The sequence below is a fragment of the Manis pentadactyla genome, chromosome 14 (genome assembly GCF_030020395.1).
Source record: "Manis pentadactyla isolate mManPen7 chromosome 14, mManPen7.hap1, whole genome shotgun sequence".
NCBI lineage: Eukaryota > Metazoa > Chordata > Mammalia > Pholidota > Manidae > Manis > Manis pentadactyla.
In genome coordinates this window covers 85,139,446-85,159,304 of record NC_080032.1, presented here as the reverse complement: position 1 = coordinate 85,159,304, position 19,859 = coordinate 85,139,446, and the positions used below count along the sequence as shown (strand labels likewise).

The 19,859-nt window shown below is 35.2% G+C and overlaps 1 protein-coding gene across 9 annotated transcripts in view; it reads right to left on the bottom strand.

Annotated features, from left to right (window-relative positions):
* Window positions 1–924: 924 nt before the first annotated feature.
* DNM1L (dynamin 1 like) overlaps window positions 925–19,859 on the bottom strand; it is a 48,408-nt gene continuing 29,473 nt past the window's right edge. For 3 of the 9 annotated variants that reach the window (XM_036889535.2, XM_036889529.2, XM_036889536.2), the window contains 15 exons: window positions 19,078–19,240; window positions 16,970–17,090; window positions 15,509–15,640; window positions 14,391–14,597; window positions 11,128–11,248; window positions 10,760–10,915; window positions 10,461–10,550; window positions 8,984–9,076; window positions 6,781–6,837; window positions 6,002–6,079; window positions 5,649–5,681; window positions 3,534–3,710; window positions 3,261–3,370; window positions 2,962–3,121; window positions 925–2,712 (listed from right to left, as the gene is read on the bottom strand). In XM_036889535.2, coding sequence (XP_036745430.2) covers window positions 2,656–2,712; window positions 2,962–3,121; window positions 3,261–3,370; window positions 3,534–3,710; window positions 5,649–5,681; window positions 6,002–6,079; window positions 6,781–6,837; window positions 8,984–9,076; window positions 10,461–10,550; window positions 10,760–10,915; window positions 11,128–11,248; window positions 14,391–14,597; window positions 15,509–15,640; window positions 16,970–17,090; window positions 19,078–19,240 — 1,755 coding nt within the window. In that variant the 3' untranslated portion in view covers window positions 925–2,655. The remainder of the gene's footprint in view (window positions 2,713–2,961; window positions 3,122–3,260; window positions 3,371–3,533; window positions 3,711–5,648; window positions 5,682–6,001; window positions 6,080–6,780; window positions 6,838–8,983; window positions 9,077–10,460; window positions 10,551–10,759; window positions 10,916–11,127; window positions 11,249–14,390; window positions 14,598–15,508; window positions 15,641–16,969; window positions 17,091–19,077; window positions 19,241–19,859) is intronic. The other 6 variants (XM_036889528.2, XM_036889530.2, XM_036889531.2 and 3 more) reach the window with 3 other exon arrangements.

Genomic DNA, 19,859 nt, shown 5'->3' with positions numbered 1-19,859 from the left:
ATTTTTCTTATCCTATTCTTCTTGCTGTCCTTGAGGACAAGGACAAACAATGAAAAACAGGTGGTATAAGGAATTGTGGATACTTTTATATCAGGTATATCTCACAGTTCTCACTACGTAGTTGTTCTGATGTAAAAATCGAATTTTGGAAATGTAAATTTTTGATTTGTCCTTGTTTAGGAAGCTAATACAGTTTAAGAAGAAAAGTATTAGATGGAGCCCTAGTTGTCATTAACAGATTATAGTAGATAGTTCCCTTTGAAAGAAAAGAACAAAAATCAGTACTCTCTTTTACAGGAAGTTTCTAATTCAGTTTTCTTGTCCCTTGTATGTTTTAGTTTAATTAATTAAATAGACTCACATCCTTGTCTTGTCAGTAGATAACTAAGGTTAGCAATATTTTACATCTGGAAACTTTTTCGTTTTGATTCAACTAGGCACTCAGGTTGAAATAAATTTGTGAAGTAACCAAAAGAAAAAGTAGAGGCAAATATTATACCAATTATCCAATCAAATGAAACTATGAAAGACATTCACAGTTAAAGGACATTTTCAGGTCAAATTTAAAGGATTTAGAATCAGGACTTAGTTACACTCTATATACATTAAGCAAGTTAATTCTCAGAAATGTTTCCATATCTGAAAAACCAAAATAGCACCCTGAAAATCAAGTGAAACAAACACAATGGTTCACAATGTGATTTTTTTCTAGAAAACCTTACAGGCAGCACAGCATGGCTTAATATTCAAATCCTCACCTAATGTACAAAAATGGAGACATAAAAACACTTCGTGAGAATTGAATAGGAAACATCACAAAACTCTCATCCGGTATAAGCTGTCTAGTTATGTTCCAAAGGAGACTGATATGTTAAAAAGCTATAGTTTATCTAAACCTTTCTCTGGGAATAAAATTAGAAAGAATTCATTTATTGACAAACTTTAATGTTACTCATACCGCAATTTTATTTACATAGCAAGAACATACACGTATCCACTACAAACGTGAGAGCCCCACATCTCAGAACTGTTCTGAGGCCGACAGTGGGGTTTCTTTCCTGACCTCTCTCGCCTCTTTCTTTGTACAAGGGGTGTAGTGCCCGCCAGTGCACTGCCACAGCAACAGCATGTTTTTTGGTTTGAAATCTGATATGATGGGGAATGTGGACTGTAATTTTTTTCTCCCTTAACAAATCAAAAGGCTAGAGTGGTAGTCATCAGATCTCCCTGCAGTAAGTAAAGCATGACATGGCTATAATTTCAAGCTGATGTTTAATGACAGCAGAGCGATTCTAAAGTGTGTTAACAAATGGTTGGGTAACATCTTCTGTCAAGACGGTACCGCGTCGTGTCAGACTGCGTCTGACTTTGTGTTTGAGATCAGCTGCTGAGCCTACTGTTTCTGAGTAAATGGGTACCAGAAGCTAAAGTTAACAGACATATTTATAGTCGCTGCCAGCAGTAGTTCAGAAATGCTGTGACTTTTAAATGACTATTAAAGAAACTTTAATATCTGCAATATGTAACTAACATGTTAGAAATGGAGCTAGGGATTTTGAGCCATTTCATAAATCTATAATGTAGTTCAAGAATCACCTGGGGAGTTTTCATAAAAGTGCATGTTCTAAACCTCAGCCCCTGAATGCAGTTAGCAGTCTATAAGCCTTTAGGGCTGTATGTATGTGAATGTTTTTCCTTAAGTAATGAGGCTCCACCAGTATTTTCATACCTCTGTCCTAATATATTTTGTTGGTGTGAAACAAAAGTAAGTACTACCAACCAGTACTGAGAGAAAGAATATATACTTCAATGTCCAGCACAGCATCTGGTTTTAAGTCCCACCTCCAAGTCTTGGTATAAATGCCCAGTTAAAAGATGCATCCAAATTACTCTACTTGGAAACCAAGGGGAATTTATTAGAACCTCTAAAAACAAGAATTGGTCATTATAAAGTCTTACTAGATAATCAAATCTAGATGGTTGTTTCTAACACAGGAAAACGTTAATTGATGTTTCCAGATTTAAATAAGAATCAAAGGTTTTTTAATGCACTAGGACAATGTGGACCCAGAGTGGAAGGCCTGTGTAGCTACACATGTGCACACTGCATCCCTGTCAGTGTTACCAATGCTCTTACACATTCAGCCGTCTTAACACATCCACTGCAGAGAAGCTCAATAAAAGTTGAAGGACAGGTGAAATACAGTGACTTGTCAACCCACACCTTTCAAAGCCAGATCAGTTTATATAGTGCATGCATTACAGTTGTATAGACGTGGTCTTGGCGCGTTCTCCTTGAAGGACTATGGCAGCAGCTTTAGGGCTACTAACAGATTACACAGGTCATCTTATCCACAGGCAAACAGCTTGTACAACTAGAACATTAACAGTTCTTTTTAAGTTCAAATGGAACTGTCACAAGACAGACTTGATGTATTTTATATATATTGGGAAACTGTAGAAACAGCCATTTATTATTTGGATTAAATGTATGATTTGTCCTGTAATAGAGATATAATTTTCAGTTTATAGCCAGTCTTCACATGAGCAGATTCATACCATGGCAATACACAGGAGTTCATAAATAGAATTCTACTCAAGTAGGCAGTAACCAGCAAGCTGAGTCGACAAGGTCTCAGTATTACACAGTTCTCTTCACCAAAGATGAGTCTCTCGAATTTCAGCAATAATTTGACTGGCTCCTTGTAATGCCTACATTGAAGATAAAAATTTTTCATGCTTATTAAGTTATGATATTAAAAAATCTGAATTGTGAAGTAATGTCTCCACTTTACGTATGGTAATTTCTACTACCCAGTATCTTCTCTGGAATTTGAAAAGATTAGCTATCACATGAAAACTACATACACATCCAAGTATCAGAATGCATTTTAAACAATAGTGTATGTATCTACAACCCAAGTGTGAAAATTCAAAAAAAAACACCAAACATCACAATACCTTTAGCATATCAGCGGCTTCTTTCCTGCGCTGCGCCATGTCCTCGGACTCCGTGAGAAGGTCGTCCAGCAGGGACGACTTGTACAGCTGCCCCACTAACTCACTCTGAAGAGTGTCCTTCACATGATTCACCAGAAAATGCATCACTGCCTTTGGCACACTGCAAAACACAGCATGCGACCGGATAATCCGTTTCATTTACAGTAAAAACCTAACTTTTGAAAATACATATATTTTCAATACGAATTATGGAATCACTCAGCATTACTATATTCCTCCTTTAATTACACAGTACTAACCTGTCTTGAATATTTTTTCTGACAATAAGAAAATACGATTTGATGAGTCGTTCAATAACTTCACAGTCTCGCTGCTCACGGGCAGACAGTTTTCGTGCAACAGGAACTGGCTAAGTGGCAGGAGGGGGAGAAATAAAATAATTACTTCTTTGCCATTCTGAAATGGCAGCAAAGTTTAGTACGTTTTTGACATGATTAGCTCCTTTTGTCCTTTGATGTGTTTCCTAGTAATTGGTTCTCTCACAAGTCCTCAACCCAGTTCTCACGGCTTACCACATCCAGTAGATTCACAGCATGGCCTTTCTGTGGACTGGCTGGCATAATTGGAATTGGTTTTGATTTTTCCTCAGCTAATAACTCCTCAGCTTTTGACATTTTTAGCATTCCTCTCCAGTTGCCTGTTGTTGGTTCTTGAACACCATCTCCAACCCCGCCACCTCCTGACGCAGCCTGAAAAGAAAAGGTATTCCAAAACTCACACCAACCATATCAAAGCTGACATTAACTAAACAAAGCTGATTTTCTCTGACAGTAGTAAAGAACACGTCCAGTATCCATCTGGAGTTTAATCTCCCCAGACAGTAAGATCAGAAAAAGATGGTGGGCAGCATGTATAATTAGAACCCTGAGTTATCTAAACAACAGTCTGTAGTAAACTGTTTGCAAGGCCTCAACCAGTATATTTAATTCTCTTTTTTATCATCTGCTAACTTTAAAAAAGTTTTCCTCTTCTCCAACCCCTCTCACACTAGATGTGGGAAGTATAAGCTGCCCTTAAAAATGAGACTGCTCGTTAAAAAAGCACAAGGAAAAACAGAACTGCCACTCAGCTTAAATCCTTCAAAGTGACCTTAAACACCGTTGAACCCAAAGTCCCATGAACTCATGTCTACACAAATTAAACTGACTTTGGAAACACACAAACTGTTATGCTCCCAACAGTCAACAGAATGCCCAGGAAAGTAAAATCTCTTAACACAAACAGGAATACCCTAACAGTCTGAGGATGATAACTGTAAGCTGCCTAGGTGTGCAATGTGACCTAAACATAAATTTCCTCAACGTCTATACTCTTGAGAGAGGATCTGCTGAAAAATTAATGCTACCGATAATCATGAATGCTTTCTGCACCTTCTTTTCTAGCATATCTGTTAGCCTTGATTTCTGCAAGATAAATGGACTATTTAGGGATAATGGAAAGAAGAGTAATTCATCAAGAGTGAAGAGATGTTTTCAGGGGCTTTAAGACCTGAAAATCTGAAATGGAGAAAAGATGACATCCAAAGTTTATAGATAAAAATTTAAATGCTTACATAAATTTAACAGAAGAGTTGTTACAGCAATTGTTTAAAAAATGTCAGTTTTTCAAAACAAAAACTCAGATACAGATCAATGGTTACCAGAGGGAGGGGATGGGTGGAGGTTGGGGAGGTGAAAAGGGGCAAAAGGGGAGTCACTGATCACTGTGTAGTGTATACAGATGTCAAATTATAATGCTGTAAACCTAAAACTTGTATTTTTTTTAAGTCAGGTTTTGGTATAATGCTGAATCAAAACACTGGCCAAAATTTGTCTGTTAAGATGAGTCATATCTAAATTTAGGCAGGATTTTAACATTAATTTTAAAATGAATGATTACATTTTCAAATGCCTGTTAACTATATAAAAATTATAAAAGAAATCTTAGGGAAAGTGAGCAAATTCAGGCTGATGCCATTAGTGAAATAAAACTTAAGTGATGACTTAGTTCTCTTAAGATCTGAGCACAGAGGGCTGAGAGAAGATAAGGCATTCATAAAGCTTTATTTGAAGTTCAGAACCTTAAATCTGGACAGTAAGTAAGGAAAGAAGCTAAATGGAAAAAATAAACTTTAAATAATCTATAAATTATTCAGACCTACTCTGATTTCATTTCTCCCCAAAAAAGGTTATCAAGGACTAACAGTCTCAAACTCTCACAGTCCAGGTTTTGAATGCGCTTAGCTGTTGAGGCACATGTTAAGCTACATATTCAAGTTAACAATGCAAAATGAATGGAAGGTAAGAAAAAGCATGAAAGGCTTATCCACTAGTACTGGACAGGTGTCAGAACCTTTAAAGAGGAAATATCCAAAATCATAGTTTCCATCTCTGGAATCTTAATTCCCTACCAAAATGTTAAATTTAAAACTATTCTTGAAGGTAATAAAAAACACTGGAAAAACCTATTGTTATTTAAAACAATGTAAAACTAGAATTAATGCCATCTTGAAGAGTTAGATGAAGGAAAAAACGTAACACAAACAACAAGGGACAGATGCTACAGTACAAACAGGTTAGTGGTTTTGAAGACAATGTTTCATTGAGACCCAAAGGTACCAACATTCCCATTCTGAAGCAAGGACTCACAGTTTTATTTTCTCTTCTGTTGTCCTGAATTAACTGTTAAAAGATACGTTAAAACATGCAGTTTAACAAGCAAAATTTAAATATCAATGGCTTGAAATTCAAAGTGTAGGATAATTTCCTCTTTAAATTACTTTTGTGTGTGCATTTTATATATTGCAAGCAAAAGCATGTCAACAATAATTTATGAAGATACACTGTTACATAGTTTAGGATTTCTGTTAGGCTCAAGCATCTGACTTCGGCACAATATCCCGTGTTCATATCCTGCTGTTCAGTGTACAGGAAGGTTTCCCGACGCTCACGCTGCGCCAGAGGGGGAGGCATGCAGGCTCAGAGGAGGAGTCAGGACAGACCTTGCCATCAGCCTCAGCAGAAACAGCTGGGGAGGGCTCCTGGGAGGCAGGTGGGAAAGCACTTGGAACTTTGTAAGACTACAGGCAAAAAATGCAGGGAAGAAAAAAATCAAGGATGCCAAAAACGCATTAAGAAACATTCTATAAATGTGAATTTTTACCGTCTATCAAAATAGAAAAATAACCTGAAAAACAAAAGTATCATGGGACAAAATGTTCGTTCTTCTTTATTTCCTGTACTATTATCACCTTTGTCAAAGGCTTTCTTCAGATGAATGCCCACAAATAATCCAAATCCAAAATCTTCCTATTTTTGGAATTTGATAAGTTCTTTTCTGATGAAGAATTCAAGGTAACAGATTTTATAAACACATTTTAATGTATGCAATTATCACAGACACTCCAGATTAACTAAAACCTGTTATGTTTATAATGTCCTTCCTTTTCAAAAAATCTTATTATAATAAAGTCATTAGTCATTTCAACTAATTTTCCAAACATGGTAAAGTCACTGAATTTTTTTAAAAAGTCTTTAAAAAAAGAAGTCTTAATGCTTAACATCCACCTTTAAGCATTTATTCCACTGTATTCAAAATACTATTTAAATTACTCAAAGCCCATTTTTTAAAATTTGCATGCCTTTTCTCAAACAGTTTAGTAGTTTCAATGGAATATTAAAGGGAGGAGAAGAAAAAATTACTCCTAGAACTGAGTAATATTCTGAGGCTTACCAGTCCATCTTTGCATTTGGAGAACATGTTTTAAAAACATTTTTTTACCTTGTCTCGTGGTACAGCTGAGGGTAATTCTCTTGCTAGCCTGTTTCTCCTTTGTTCCTATAAAACACAACCAAGTATACATAACAACTGATTATCAGAGAATTGAGATGTAAGTCTACTAAAAATTGTTCAGTTTAATTGAAAAGTATGGAATAACTTACAGAATATCCTCTCACTGTTGGGACTCATGCCATAACTATATTTTAAAACAAATCATTTAACCCAATGCTTCTCAATCTTTTTCTGCCTCAACACACCTGAGAGAGAGAATATGTCAGTAACAGTGGCTCCCTGTACCAGGGATTCCCACTGAGGCAATGGACCAAAATCCTCTCTGCCTTTCCCCTAAGTTCAGGATCATTGAGGTAAACTGTCCCTACGTAGATGTGAACATAAACCTACAGCACATATGTCAAATGCAAAGTGCACAGACCACAGAAAACTTCAGCAAAGACTTTAGAAATCTACCACATGTACATTTAAATTCAAATCAACAGGTACTGACTTCTATCAAGCACCATGATAGGTGTAAGACAAGAAAATACAGAAAGATGTAGGTGTTATTAATGGTGCTCTCACAGGCATCAAATACATGCAAAAGCATTTAGGTTAAATAAAGTCAAATTGCTCCTAAGCAGAAAGTATTTCATGAACACTCTTAAACTTGCAAAAAAGGTGTAATTTAACAAAGCTTCACAATTATGTTTTATGGATAAGAAATTTGACCCACTTTCATTTTTTTCATGGGAGGTAATTCAGTGATAAAATATATGGATTTTACCATTTTCAGAATAAAAAGTTACCATGTTAAAATGTACACTTTGAAGAGGGACACAAAGCAAAAGCCCAGAGCACCTGGAGACCAGAAATTCTCACCCTAGTGTGCTATCAACCAATCAAACCTTTGCTGGCTCTGCAGCCCAACAGTCCTGGCTGGTTTATTCCGTTAATTGGACAGGTTACCAACTCTGTAAGCATTAGTTTCCTAGTCTGTTAACATTTACCCTCACAGAGTTGTTGTAAAGATAAATAAGAATATCCACATAATGGTGTTGTAAAGATAAATAAGAATATCCACATAATGGTCTTTGCACAGTCATTAAAACCAGAGACATGATTTTGTAGGAAAAAAATGATCTGAAATTATATCATAAATGAACTTGTCAATATCACAAAAACTTCTAGATACACATTTTCCGTGAAGTTGGTTTCACTGTTACAAGACCTAAACTCGTATGTTAAATCTCTACATGTTAAATTTCAACATAACTGTTAACTACCCACCTTCCAAATGTCATAAAGTGCCTCACTGCATGCATTTGGAATACCTTACGACAATACAAGTCACTTGAGCTAGTAGCTAAAAACCAGGTCCCTGTCCAGTTAAAGGGAAGGTGTGCATTTCCTCTAGGAGTGCCTAGCAAAACAAGCCCCCCGTTAACAGCTGCCTTCATCTGTGGGCCTCAGGCTCCTCGTCTAACGGAGTTGAAGTCAATAATTTAGGGTCCCTTCCAGTTCCCAAATGTCATGTTTACAATTCTCTCTACACCCATATGCATGAGGAAATTCAATACAAAAGAGAACTCTGAGGTCTTCCTGGATTAAGGAGTGGCAGGAAAATATACTGTTCTTGAATAAAGTGGCAGAGGAAAAAATCGTTTCCAGATAAATTGCTCTGTCCACCAGCATTGCCCCACTGAGATCTTACGCAACTTTCAACATTAACCTCAAATAGAAAGAAAAGATCCAAGAAATGCAGCCGCATCAGCAGTGGTGAAGAGCTTTTCCACATTTACTATAATTTAGGTAATTCTTAGAATGTTTCCTCACAGCTTTCAGAGTCAAGTGAAAACAATTTTGAACATTCACTTGGTTTTACACACTTAAACTTGAATAAACCACAAACAGTTACTGAAAAGGAGCCAGGCAGTCCTTCATCACTAAATCAGTGAATCCCAGATCCTCTCAGAGTCACAGTTTCATAAATAGAAAATGAAAATAATGCTTCCAAGTGGTTCTGAGAGTCAAATCTTAAGAAAACAATGTAATGCTGTCAATATAACTTCCTGGCATATAAAAGAATAATATAACAATAATACGCTTCATGTATATTTTATATTTTTCCATACTCAATACATTTGATACAACTATTAATTACAACAGATTTTCTCTCTCGAAAAATGTAATTCCTCTTTGTATTTACCTCTATGTTATTGTTCATTAGCCCACAAGCATCAGCAAAGTCTGGATGTTTTGTATTAATGTAAGCCAATTCAATCGCCACTAAGTTATGGACCTAAAGAAAACATAAAATTAGGCGCTATACAAAATATGTCTACCTGATTTTACTTTAGGACACATAAAACTTACCAAACAGATAATTCTAAAAAGTACAGGAAACTAATGCCTAAATAAATACTTGATAATTATATTCCAAGTGATAAATGTTATGCCAAATAATAATTGGCTCTTTTGAATTATTTTTTAGCATGTAAGATTGCATTTCTAAGGCAGGAGAAAAGGTAGAAGGATTTTGTTAGGGAAAATAACAGTTACCTACCTGATACAAATCTAAGTTCCCAAGCTTTATGCAACTTTGCTATTAAAACCTCAGACAATTCACTATTCATGTGCAGTTTTAGTTCAATTTCAACAATAAAACATTTCATAATCAGATACAAGTTAAAGATGTTAACTTTATTTGGGTAAAGGATACATTTAAAGACCTAAGGTAATGATAGATTAGCCTTAATTATGAAGCACCCAGTTTAAATATTGCATGTACTTCAAAATCCTACTGGGACAGTAATCAAAAGGAAAGTTGAAATTAGTTTCTCCAGTGTTGCAGAGATTAAACCAACTCCTTCATTTGCACTGTCCTGACAAATCTCAGGTACCAGAACAGCATTGGCAGGTCAAGAACCGGAGAAAAGGATTCAGTCAAATGAAATTCCAAAGGTTCTGCGATATCAGTGGGTAGAGCCTGGGATCAGATTAACCATGTTCTTCCTCATATGACTGCTAGGGAAACAACCAGGCGTGTCCCAAGAATGGTTTTACACTCATAGTAAAAACACACTGGGGCTCACCATCCTAAGCCAAGAACCCAACTGCATTTTTAGTAACCAGAAAGGAAAAATCGAACAAAACAAAACACCTAGCCAACGATGAGACCTTGAGACCTAAGGGCAATTTCAAATGCTTATCCCATATTTCTGCCAATTCAACACTTTTATTTGTAAGGATAGAAACAACCACAAAATAGCAGCATCCAACCATAATGTCACACTATCAGGTCATCAAACAAGTGTCCAGATTACCCTGCACACATTAAGAGTTAAGAGCTTGCTATGAAGGCTCAGGTTGCTGGGGCCTGAAGAAGAAACTAAGTTTCCATTGGATCAGTGACGGTACATATAGAGCAAAGTAAGCTACTCACAGTCCTCAACAATGACTCCATTCTCATTAAAACCTGTGCCTATAGGCTAACAATGATTAAAATACAAAGAAAAATGCACTTTATGCCATATTAGTTTCTTTTGAAATAAGACTGAAACGCCCTTCTTTTTCTTTCCAATATAGTGGAAAGCAATGTACCTAAATTCTGAAGTAAATAATGCTGTACAAAAAAGCTTTTATGAAGACTGACTATAGTGATGATCTGTGAAATAATAGCTCACCATTTCATTTGTAACAGGCAACCGTTTACGGAGAAGACAAGTCACTACTTCAACTATGGCATCGTGAAGTTTAGGAAATCGCAACAGCTCCTACATATGATGGAGAAAAAAAAAACACAGCAGCCTATTTTGTATAAAGGAAAATTAAGTGGCACTGAACTCCCAGTTTAGATTTAGAAGCTACACTTCAAATCACTTTAGTTCTGGGACCGGCAGATTTTATGTATGTCTTGCCACCCCACGAAGCGAGCATGCCATGCCTCACTACTTCGTCTGAAGCCCGTCAGTCTCGCAGTCACCTGTGTACTGTAATTGCTGCAGTGCTGAATGATCCTTTGCATCTCTTCATGAACGAGTTCCACACAACGGAGGCTGGGCTCTTCCAGACGTTTGATTTGCCGCTTAACCAGTAACTCAAATGAGACTTCAGGCACAAACAAAGCAGGACGAGGACCCTAAAAATTAAATTTTTGAACTGTTACTATAACTACATATAACTTTAGTTTTTCCTAAAGGTTAAAATAAATCACATTTGGTATTTTTCATGAAAAGTGCTTCCAAAGTATGAGCACAGAAACACAATTCATAAAAAAAGATATAGTTAATGGGCTAAAAAAATAAAGCTTTAACCTCATTTGAAAGATTTCCAGAAGTTGAGCATACTCACAGTAGCATTTCTAATGGCAGTCAAAATGTCAATAGTGTTAAGGCCACCTAGCGGGTCAACAGATTCTAAGGTTCGCCCAAAAGTCTCGTGGAAAATGTAACATATTCTAGCACCACCGCATCTGAAAGGCAATGAAGGATATAGTTTCTACTATTATTGAAAGGGAAGAAGCTACAAATAGAAGGTTCTCCAAAAGCTCTAAGCTTGTCTCATTTTCTGAGAAATTCTCAGATAAACAATTAACATTTGGAACATTCCCATTTCCATGTGTTCTCAACTCCATTATGAACCAGCTTCTCAAATTTTTTTGAATGGGGAAGGGGTCGTGCCATGACAGGCATTCACATATATGTGCGTGTGTGACACAGAGTAACTGCTGTCAGAAAACATCAGTTAACTAAGAACTAAGAAACATCTTTTCTCTGACCTAAGTTTTATTCAACTAGACCATGAGCTCCTTAATGATAAAAGCAGTACCTTATTTACATCTGTTTATTCACAATCTAGAGAAGAGGTAGGGCCAGACAGCAAGTATTTTAAGCTTTTCAGGCCATGGAGTCTCTGTCACAACTACTCTGCTCTATGGCTGAGCACAGCCACAGACAAGATGTGACCAGCATTAGCTGTGTTCCAATGAAACTTATGTGCACTAAAACTGGAATTTTATATAATTTTCACATCACAAAATATTCTTTCATTTTTTTTACAACCATTTAAAAATGCAAAAATCATTCTCAGCCAAGGGCTATAGTTTGCCTACTCCTGGCCTTAAAGGAATTAAATCTCTGGGCCTAAGTACCGGGCAATTATGTTTCCTATCTTAATGACTAGAAACCCTGGTATTATCTTTTATTTTTTGATTCAAGTCCCGTTCAATTCTACAAATACCCTTATGTCTCCCCAACTCATCCTTTCCTATTTCCACCATCATTTATGACTTTCTTACAGTGTCTAAGAAGGCAGTAGCCTAACATTATGCTGAGTGAAATAAACCAGACACAGAAGGGCAAATATTGTACGATGCCCTTTATATGAAATCATCTAGAATAGGCAAATCCATGGAGACAGAAAGTAAAGAAGAAGTTACCGGGGCTGGGAAAGGGGGGGAACAAGGAGATATTGCTTATTTAATGCATACAGAGTTTATGTTGGGGTAATGAAAAATTTTGGAAATAGATACTATTTGATGGTTGTATAATAACATGAATACAATTAATACCAATGAATTATACACTTAAAAATAGTTAAAATTACCAGTAATTGATCTCTGCCTCCAACCGTTCCCTTCTCCAAATGCTTTTCCATTAATGACCAGAATTATCCCCCTTAAAATGGGTTATTCCTCTAACCAAAACTGTTTTATTTATTATAGTAGGAAGTTCTCCAGATTCTGAAGATATTCAGGTTTTCACAGTCTTGTTCTTAGACAACTTTCCTCCCTTACCCTGTTAGGCCCCATCACCATACATGCCATTCTCCAGATACGCACTGTATGTGTTATATGCACTTTTCTGGACATTATATTTAATAAATAGTATTTAAGTAAAAACACTTGATTTACTCCTTTTTGCCACCTTATAAAGCCTTATATCTTGACCTGCCTTATCCACTAAACTCTTTAAAGGTTCACCTTAGTAATCTTTATTGCCCTCAATATGCCACATATATAACCATTCAATAATTAGTTCTTTAAATACTTTCTTTATGGAGTTAACTCACATGAAAGGTCACCTGGGTCACACAAAAGTACACAGAACTACATACATGTACACACAACACACGAGTACATGTATAACTGGTGAAATCTGAGGATTTCTCATGGTTACTATAGTTAAGGAAGATGTCAGCATTGAGGGAGGTGGGGTAAAGGCAAACAGGACCTCCCTGTACATTTATTTGCAACTTCCTGAAAGTCTATAATTATTTCAAAATTACAAGATTTTTTTTTTAAGTGAGAATTTAGAGAAATGGACATTCTTATATATTGCTGGTAATAAGACAATACAGTCTACAATGGTACAGCAATAATAAGAGCCTTTGAAAAGGTTTTATTCTTTGATCTAGTAATTCCACTTCTAGGAATTTACCCTTTTACTTGAATACATGTCCCAAAAATAGTCCATCACACCATTGTATTTTGTGTATAACTGAAAACATTATCAATAGTAGATGAGAGGTTCAACAAATGAGAGTGTATCTAAAAAGTAAAATACTATGTAAGTCTTAAAATTGATTAATACACATACACAGTTAATAATAGTTTTTTGTGACATATTGATTTCAAAAAATGATTCCAAAATAGCATATATAGCATCTGATTTTTAAAGATGTGTAATACAGTCATTTATATGTTTGATAGATGCATGGGAAAATGTCCAGGTTAATGCTAAAATTAGTAGGGATTATTTCTGGATGATGGAATTAAAGAGCAATTTGGTCCTCCTGGGCCAGCCACTTAAGGGGGTTCCTCAAATACAATCCAATAATTCTACCTCTGGTTGTATACCCAAGGAAAACAAAAACACAAATTCAAAAAGAAACATGCATCCCTATTTTTATTGCAGCATTATTTATAATAGCCAAGATATGGCAGCAATCTAAATGTCCATTAATAGATGAATAAATAAGATGTGGTACATATATACAATGGAGTATTACTCAGCTATAAGAGAGTGAAATCCTTGCTATTTGTAACAACATGAATGGATCTAGAGGGTGTTACACTAAGTGAAATTAAGTCAGATACAAATGCCATATGATTTCACTTATAGTGGAATCTAAAAAACAAACCAAAAGCTCAGAAACACACTCATAAATACAGATAACAAACTGGTGGTTGTCAGAGGGAAGGGCATGAGGAGACTGGCAAAATAGGTAAAGGGGATAAAGAGTACAAACTTCCAATTATAAATCAGTCAGTAAGGAGGATGAAAGGTACAGCCAGGAAATACAGTCAATAATACTGCAATAGCTTGGTATGCTGACAGGCTTCACTTATCATGGTGAGGATTTTATAATGTATATAAATGTCAAATTACTATGCTGTACACCTGAAACTAATAAAAAAAGTATTTTTGTCATTGTTTTATTCTTCTTACTTTTTTTTTCATAAATTAGTTTATTAGACAATTAAAAAGTTAAATTATGAAATGTTTAAATGTTTATCAATTTAAGTCTTGTTTAAAAAAAACAAACTGAAATTTTTGCTTTACTTTAATCTATCCATTCAGTTTACCAGACCCATAGAAAAATTTCTTACTTACAGCTCTGAGGTTTCAATGTATTTTGCAGTTCCTTCAATAGTGTTACAATACTCTGTGGCAAACTTGGTAATAAGCTGGAGTAAAGTAGCACTTTTATCATCCACAGGCTCACCATAGCTGTTTAGCAGAGACTGATACTGAGCAGCTAGAACATTTATTCTTGTTTTCAACTCTGGTAAGCAGTCTCTAATGTGATGCATCAGTAACCTAACAGAAGTCAGAAAGGAAGGACTTTAAAGTAAAACTGTGTATTTTGAAGACCCAAACAGGTCAAATATTTAAAACTTAAAGAATGGGGAAACCTGTCAAATAATGTCTTGGCAGGAAATACCGCAATCTTAGAGTACAGGTAAATTCTTAGACTGAAATAAATTACATCAAGAAAACTGTCTTGGTCAATGCTTTTTAAATTTGCCTTCAACCTACCAAACTATAGCAACTGCGAGAGAACCAAATGTAAGTTGAAAAAAATTATTTTTATATTTATTGCAGTTACCTCAGAGAAAGTAAACTACTCAATCCAATTCTACCTATATCATTTTGGTTTTCTGTCTTTTACAATGAGTACTCATAATAGTGAAAATCAATCTATGAGATCCAAGTCCACCAACCTTTAATATATTTAGGAAATATGGCAGAAATAAGAAAAAAGAGCTTTCACTTCAGTCATTTATAAATTATCTAGAATAATCTTCCAGTCCCTCCACCATCAGTGGGTATTCAGAATTCAAGGTATAGAGCTTAAATTATTTTTATGGATAGGAACAGAAGACATCCTAAATTAAGAACAGATTGTGTGAAAATCATAAATGCAGTTCCTGAAATCCAAAGTGTAAATGAAATGATCTGCTATCTAGTTCTACCAACAAAAGTAAACAGTCAAGAATTTCATAATTAAGACATTGTTACCTTGAGTATTCCTGGACTACATGATAATTTAATTCCAACTACCCCAATAAAAACACACATCTACATTACAAGAACCTCTGTATAAGAAACAAAAAAATGCAAGTGTACATACAAGAACATTATGAAAATGTAAAGAATGGAAAATGAAAGGTCTCATGCCTATTGACAAACCAAAAACATCTCATTTCCAAAGAGGTAAAAGACGTCACCTGTTTAGAGTCCTAGCAAGATACTTTGTTCCATTTCTATTAGCCAGAGATGGGTATTTCTTTTGAAGGAAAGCATATTCATCCCGGATTGAATCAGTCACACTCTTCTTATTGTTAATATCTAGCTGGCTCCTAAGGTTAAAAAATAACAAAACTGTTCAACTCAAGTCAACTATGGTCCTGTTCGGACCTCGAATGTACTGATAGCCTGTAACTGATTATGATGGTGGCAGCACCAGGCATTGTCTGTAACGCCTGACGTGGATTATTTTAATTCTCACAATAAGTCTATGTGATAGGTATCACCCCATTTTATAGCAAAGGAACTTCAGGTTCAGGTACATTAATAGCTTACCCAACGTCCATATTAAGTAGTTCAGTGGAGATTCAAACTATGTAACTTAAAGAGTAAGTAATGCCTGAATAGTTTAGGCCTCATTATTGTCACTAAGGACAGTCAAAAGCCGTACTCTGAAGTAACAAGTATAGACATATGAAAAAATGTGTCTTAATCAGCTGTGCATTTTAACCATGGACAGGCAACTAATTTCTACCAAAAAGAATTACGTTAACTTGAAGAGCAGTCATCTATACATACAACAGACAGTTTTGTATCAGCTGCTTGTCTAAAGAGGGAATGGGAATTTTTAAAGGTTGGAATATGGGTGAGGTAGGACATATGAATAGCAGCTGACAGCTGTAATGGACTTCAAATACCACTTAGTAAAAACATTTCCATTTTAAAAGGTCTGAGACTCAAAGATGTCCAGTGTCATTTAAACCCACATTGTATGTGGTTTGTGGACAAACTAGGCCTACAACCCAAATCTCATAATTTTAGTGCTTCCTACTCTATAAAGGCTTTAGGCTTAGATCTTCATTTGAATATATCTCTGCTTTCAACAGCCATGTGACTTGGTAAATGTATAGCTTGAGTTTTCTAATTACAAAGACAGACATCACCTATCTCACAGGGCTGTTGTATGGGTCAAAGAGATACCATTCTCAAACTGCTCACAGTACAGTGTCGAAAATGTAATTAGACACTCAAAAGTGGTTAGTTCCCTTTCCACAATTTTAATACCAGCTCTATAATTAGGGTACTTTTAATAGCATTTCTCCAAGTCACATCCTAGCAATTATCACTAATGCTAGGGGTTAAACCAATCTACCAAAATCCTACCACCTTAACAAACTCTTGACTGGGTACAAATTAAATAGCACTTAATTTTCTTCCATTTTGTGGCACTGCTTACTTTAGAAATGTTCTCCACTAAAAGTACCTACAGGAGGCTTTAGTGAATCTCTTCCCCTTTTAGAGCAATGAATTCTTTAGCAATACCAAGATTATAGTAAAAGGGGAACAAATAGGAAAACTATTACATCTCAGGCTGATTTTAAAATTCAGATTTGCTTTGAAATGAAAATGTTGCAATTCTTATCCCATTCTTGTTTGCTAACCTGTTAACTATTCCAATTATTCCAAGTTTAACTGGTATAACTCTTCCCATCAAGACATCCATGGCATCAGTACCTGCATCCATGAGATCAAGTTTAGTGATTACAGCTAGGGTTCTGCGACCTGGTAAATGCAAGAAAAGAAAACAAAATGACACATAAGCTCTTAAGTATTAATTAAAGAAAACGTTCACCTATATAATGCCACCTAATGTTACCTGTCATTTTAGTATGCTTCTCTAACCTTTGCTTACAAATACTTTTTAAAAACTAATTTTAATCATTACATACAACCTTTAAATTTTTCACATGAAATTTTTTATTAACTAAGGAATAACATTTTAAGCATTTTTTAAACTTGTTTAAAATTTACTCAACTCATTCCTAACGTACAATTCTCTGAGATTTGACAAATGCAGTTATGTCCCTACCACCTCAAGACAAAACAGTTCCATCAGCCCCCAAAATTGTCTTGTACTACCCAGTCTAACTCATTTTCTATTCCTAGCATTGCCTTCCCAGAATATTATACAAATGGAATCATACATAAAACCTTTTAATCTGGCTTCCTTCCCTTGGCATAACCCTTGGCTCATTCCTTTTCACTGCTGGGTGAAATATATATAGTATCTATGTGGTGTTAGCACTATGGAAAAAATAAAGCAGAAAAGCAGATGATCCAGTAAGGATAAGCTATAGTTTGGTTAGTTATTTCCCATTTGAGAAACATGTGGGTCGTTTCCAGTTACAAGATTACAAATAAAGGTACCACAGATATCTGCATACAGGTTTTTATATGAACACAGGTTTTCATTTAACATGGGTAATGGAGCTGCTGACTTAACTTTTTAAGAAACTGACAAACTGTTTTCCAAAGTAGTTACTCATTTCACACCAGCAATGTTGTGAGGGTTCCAGGTGCCCTGCATGTGTCCAGTTTTACACACATTTTTCAATTATAAGCATTTTTCTGTATTACTCTAAATCTACGAAATCATGCTTCCTAATGGTTTCACATTCTATTGTTATCTCAGTTTACTTTACCATTCCTACTGTGGGCCACATATTGTTGGTTCTTGTTTTTTGATATGATATATATTACTGGATTGGATTATAATCTTACAATATATTACGAGATTAAGATTACTAGATAAAAAGTATCATATTTCATTGGTCAAGGGTCCATTTATATAGAATTAATACATATAAAATGCTTAACAGTTTACTTGAAATACTAAATTTTAAATGAGCATTTGGTATTTTATCTTTTAATCTAACTAAAACATAATTATTCATGTAGTAAAAGTTTCTTAGGAACTTGAAATAATTTTTTTTAACATTTTTAATTATTAGAATTACAGGAACTTTAATTAGCAGTCTTAGCACTAACATTTCAACAAAATTTCACTTGAAATTCTTCAAAACAGGAAAGAATGACACAACCCACAGACCTCCAAATAATCAGGTTAAAAAAAACAGCTCCTATGTGGAGCAAAGCATATATTTGTTATCAGTAATAACTACTCTCTTACAAGCTGACATTTTATATAAACTAAGAGAAGCACACTACAGCATCAGTCAAGTTATGATACATTGACCCAGTGTGAACTAATCCTTAGGTTTATGAACATGCCATAAAAGGATCTGACCTTCATTTCTAAGAATCCCCTCTGCCCTGAGCATGTCTAAATGTTTTTTTTTTCCTACCTATTCTAAATGTAGATATAAGTACTTACTATACCATAATAAACTACAATATTATCTACTATGAGTTAATTATTCTTAGAAGTCAGCCATTCAAAAACCTAAATTGATTAAGAAACTTTTTGCAAAGCCATCTTACGATTTTTAAAATCATTAGGTAACCATTACAAATATGGACATTATTTTCGTAATATATTTTTGCCTCACCTGTACAGCAATTTATCCACTGAAACTTTATTTTTCATCAGAATTTCTATTTGAAACTATGAGTAAAATAGGAACACATTATTTTTTAAATCTGTATGGACAGCTAGAAGTATTCCTTTTTAAAATAAAAACTCCTTTCCTGAGGGTAAATTTACCATTGTTAGCAGAGCATCTCATTAAATGTTCACATCTGTCCTTACCATCTGGGTCTACCTCTCTCGAAATTTTCAGTGCCTCTGATGTTGCCATATCCGTGTTAGCAGCAGTGACCGCGAGGATGATGGAATTTGGGTTACTGATGAACCGAAGAATGAGCTCTCTGATTTGAAGCTCAATATCCTTAGGTTGATCACCTACAGGTACCTGAACCAGAGATAAGCAAGGAACCAGTAATAGAAATAAATTCATTTCTTCCCCCATTTAATCTACCTGAAAATACCTAAAATACAGGTATTATTCCATTAACAGACAGTTAAAATGAAGAGATTATATACTACAGTGGTATACATGAATTCGGAATATATGAATATGGAAGTCTCAAAATGTAACTCTTGCCAGGTATTCACTTGCATTCACACACATTCACTCATTCATTCATAGAAAGTATTTACTGGAAGGCCACTGTATTTCAGGTTCTACATGTCAGATTATGTCACAGTAGTCAATAAAAAAAAAAAGACCAAAATTCCTGCCTTCATAAAGGTTATATTTTAGGTATGAGAAGCACATAATAAACAAATATCTATAGTATCTATGTGGTGTTAGGGCCATGGAAAAAATAAAGCAGAAAAGGAGGCTAGGGAATAATTAGAGGTTATACGCTTAAATTATTATTTCAAATTGAATCATGCTTTTAAATAGAGTAATCAGGAAAGACCTCACTCAAATAATGACATTTGAGAGAATGACCAGAAAATGAGATAGAAGAGGTACATGCATTCCATCTGGGAATAGAACATCCCAGCAGAATGAAGAGCAGGTG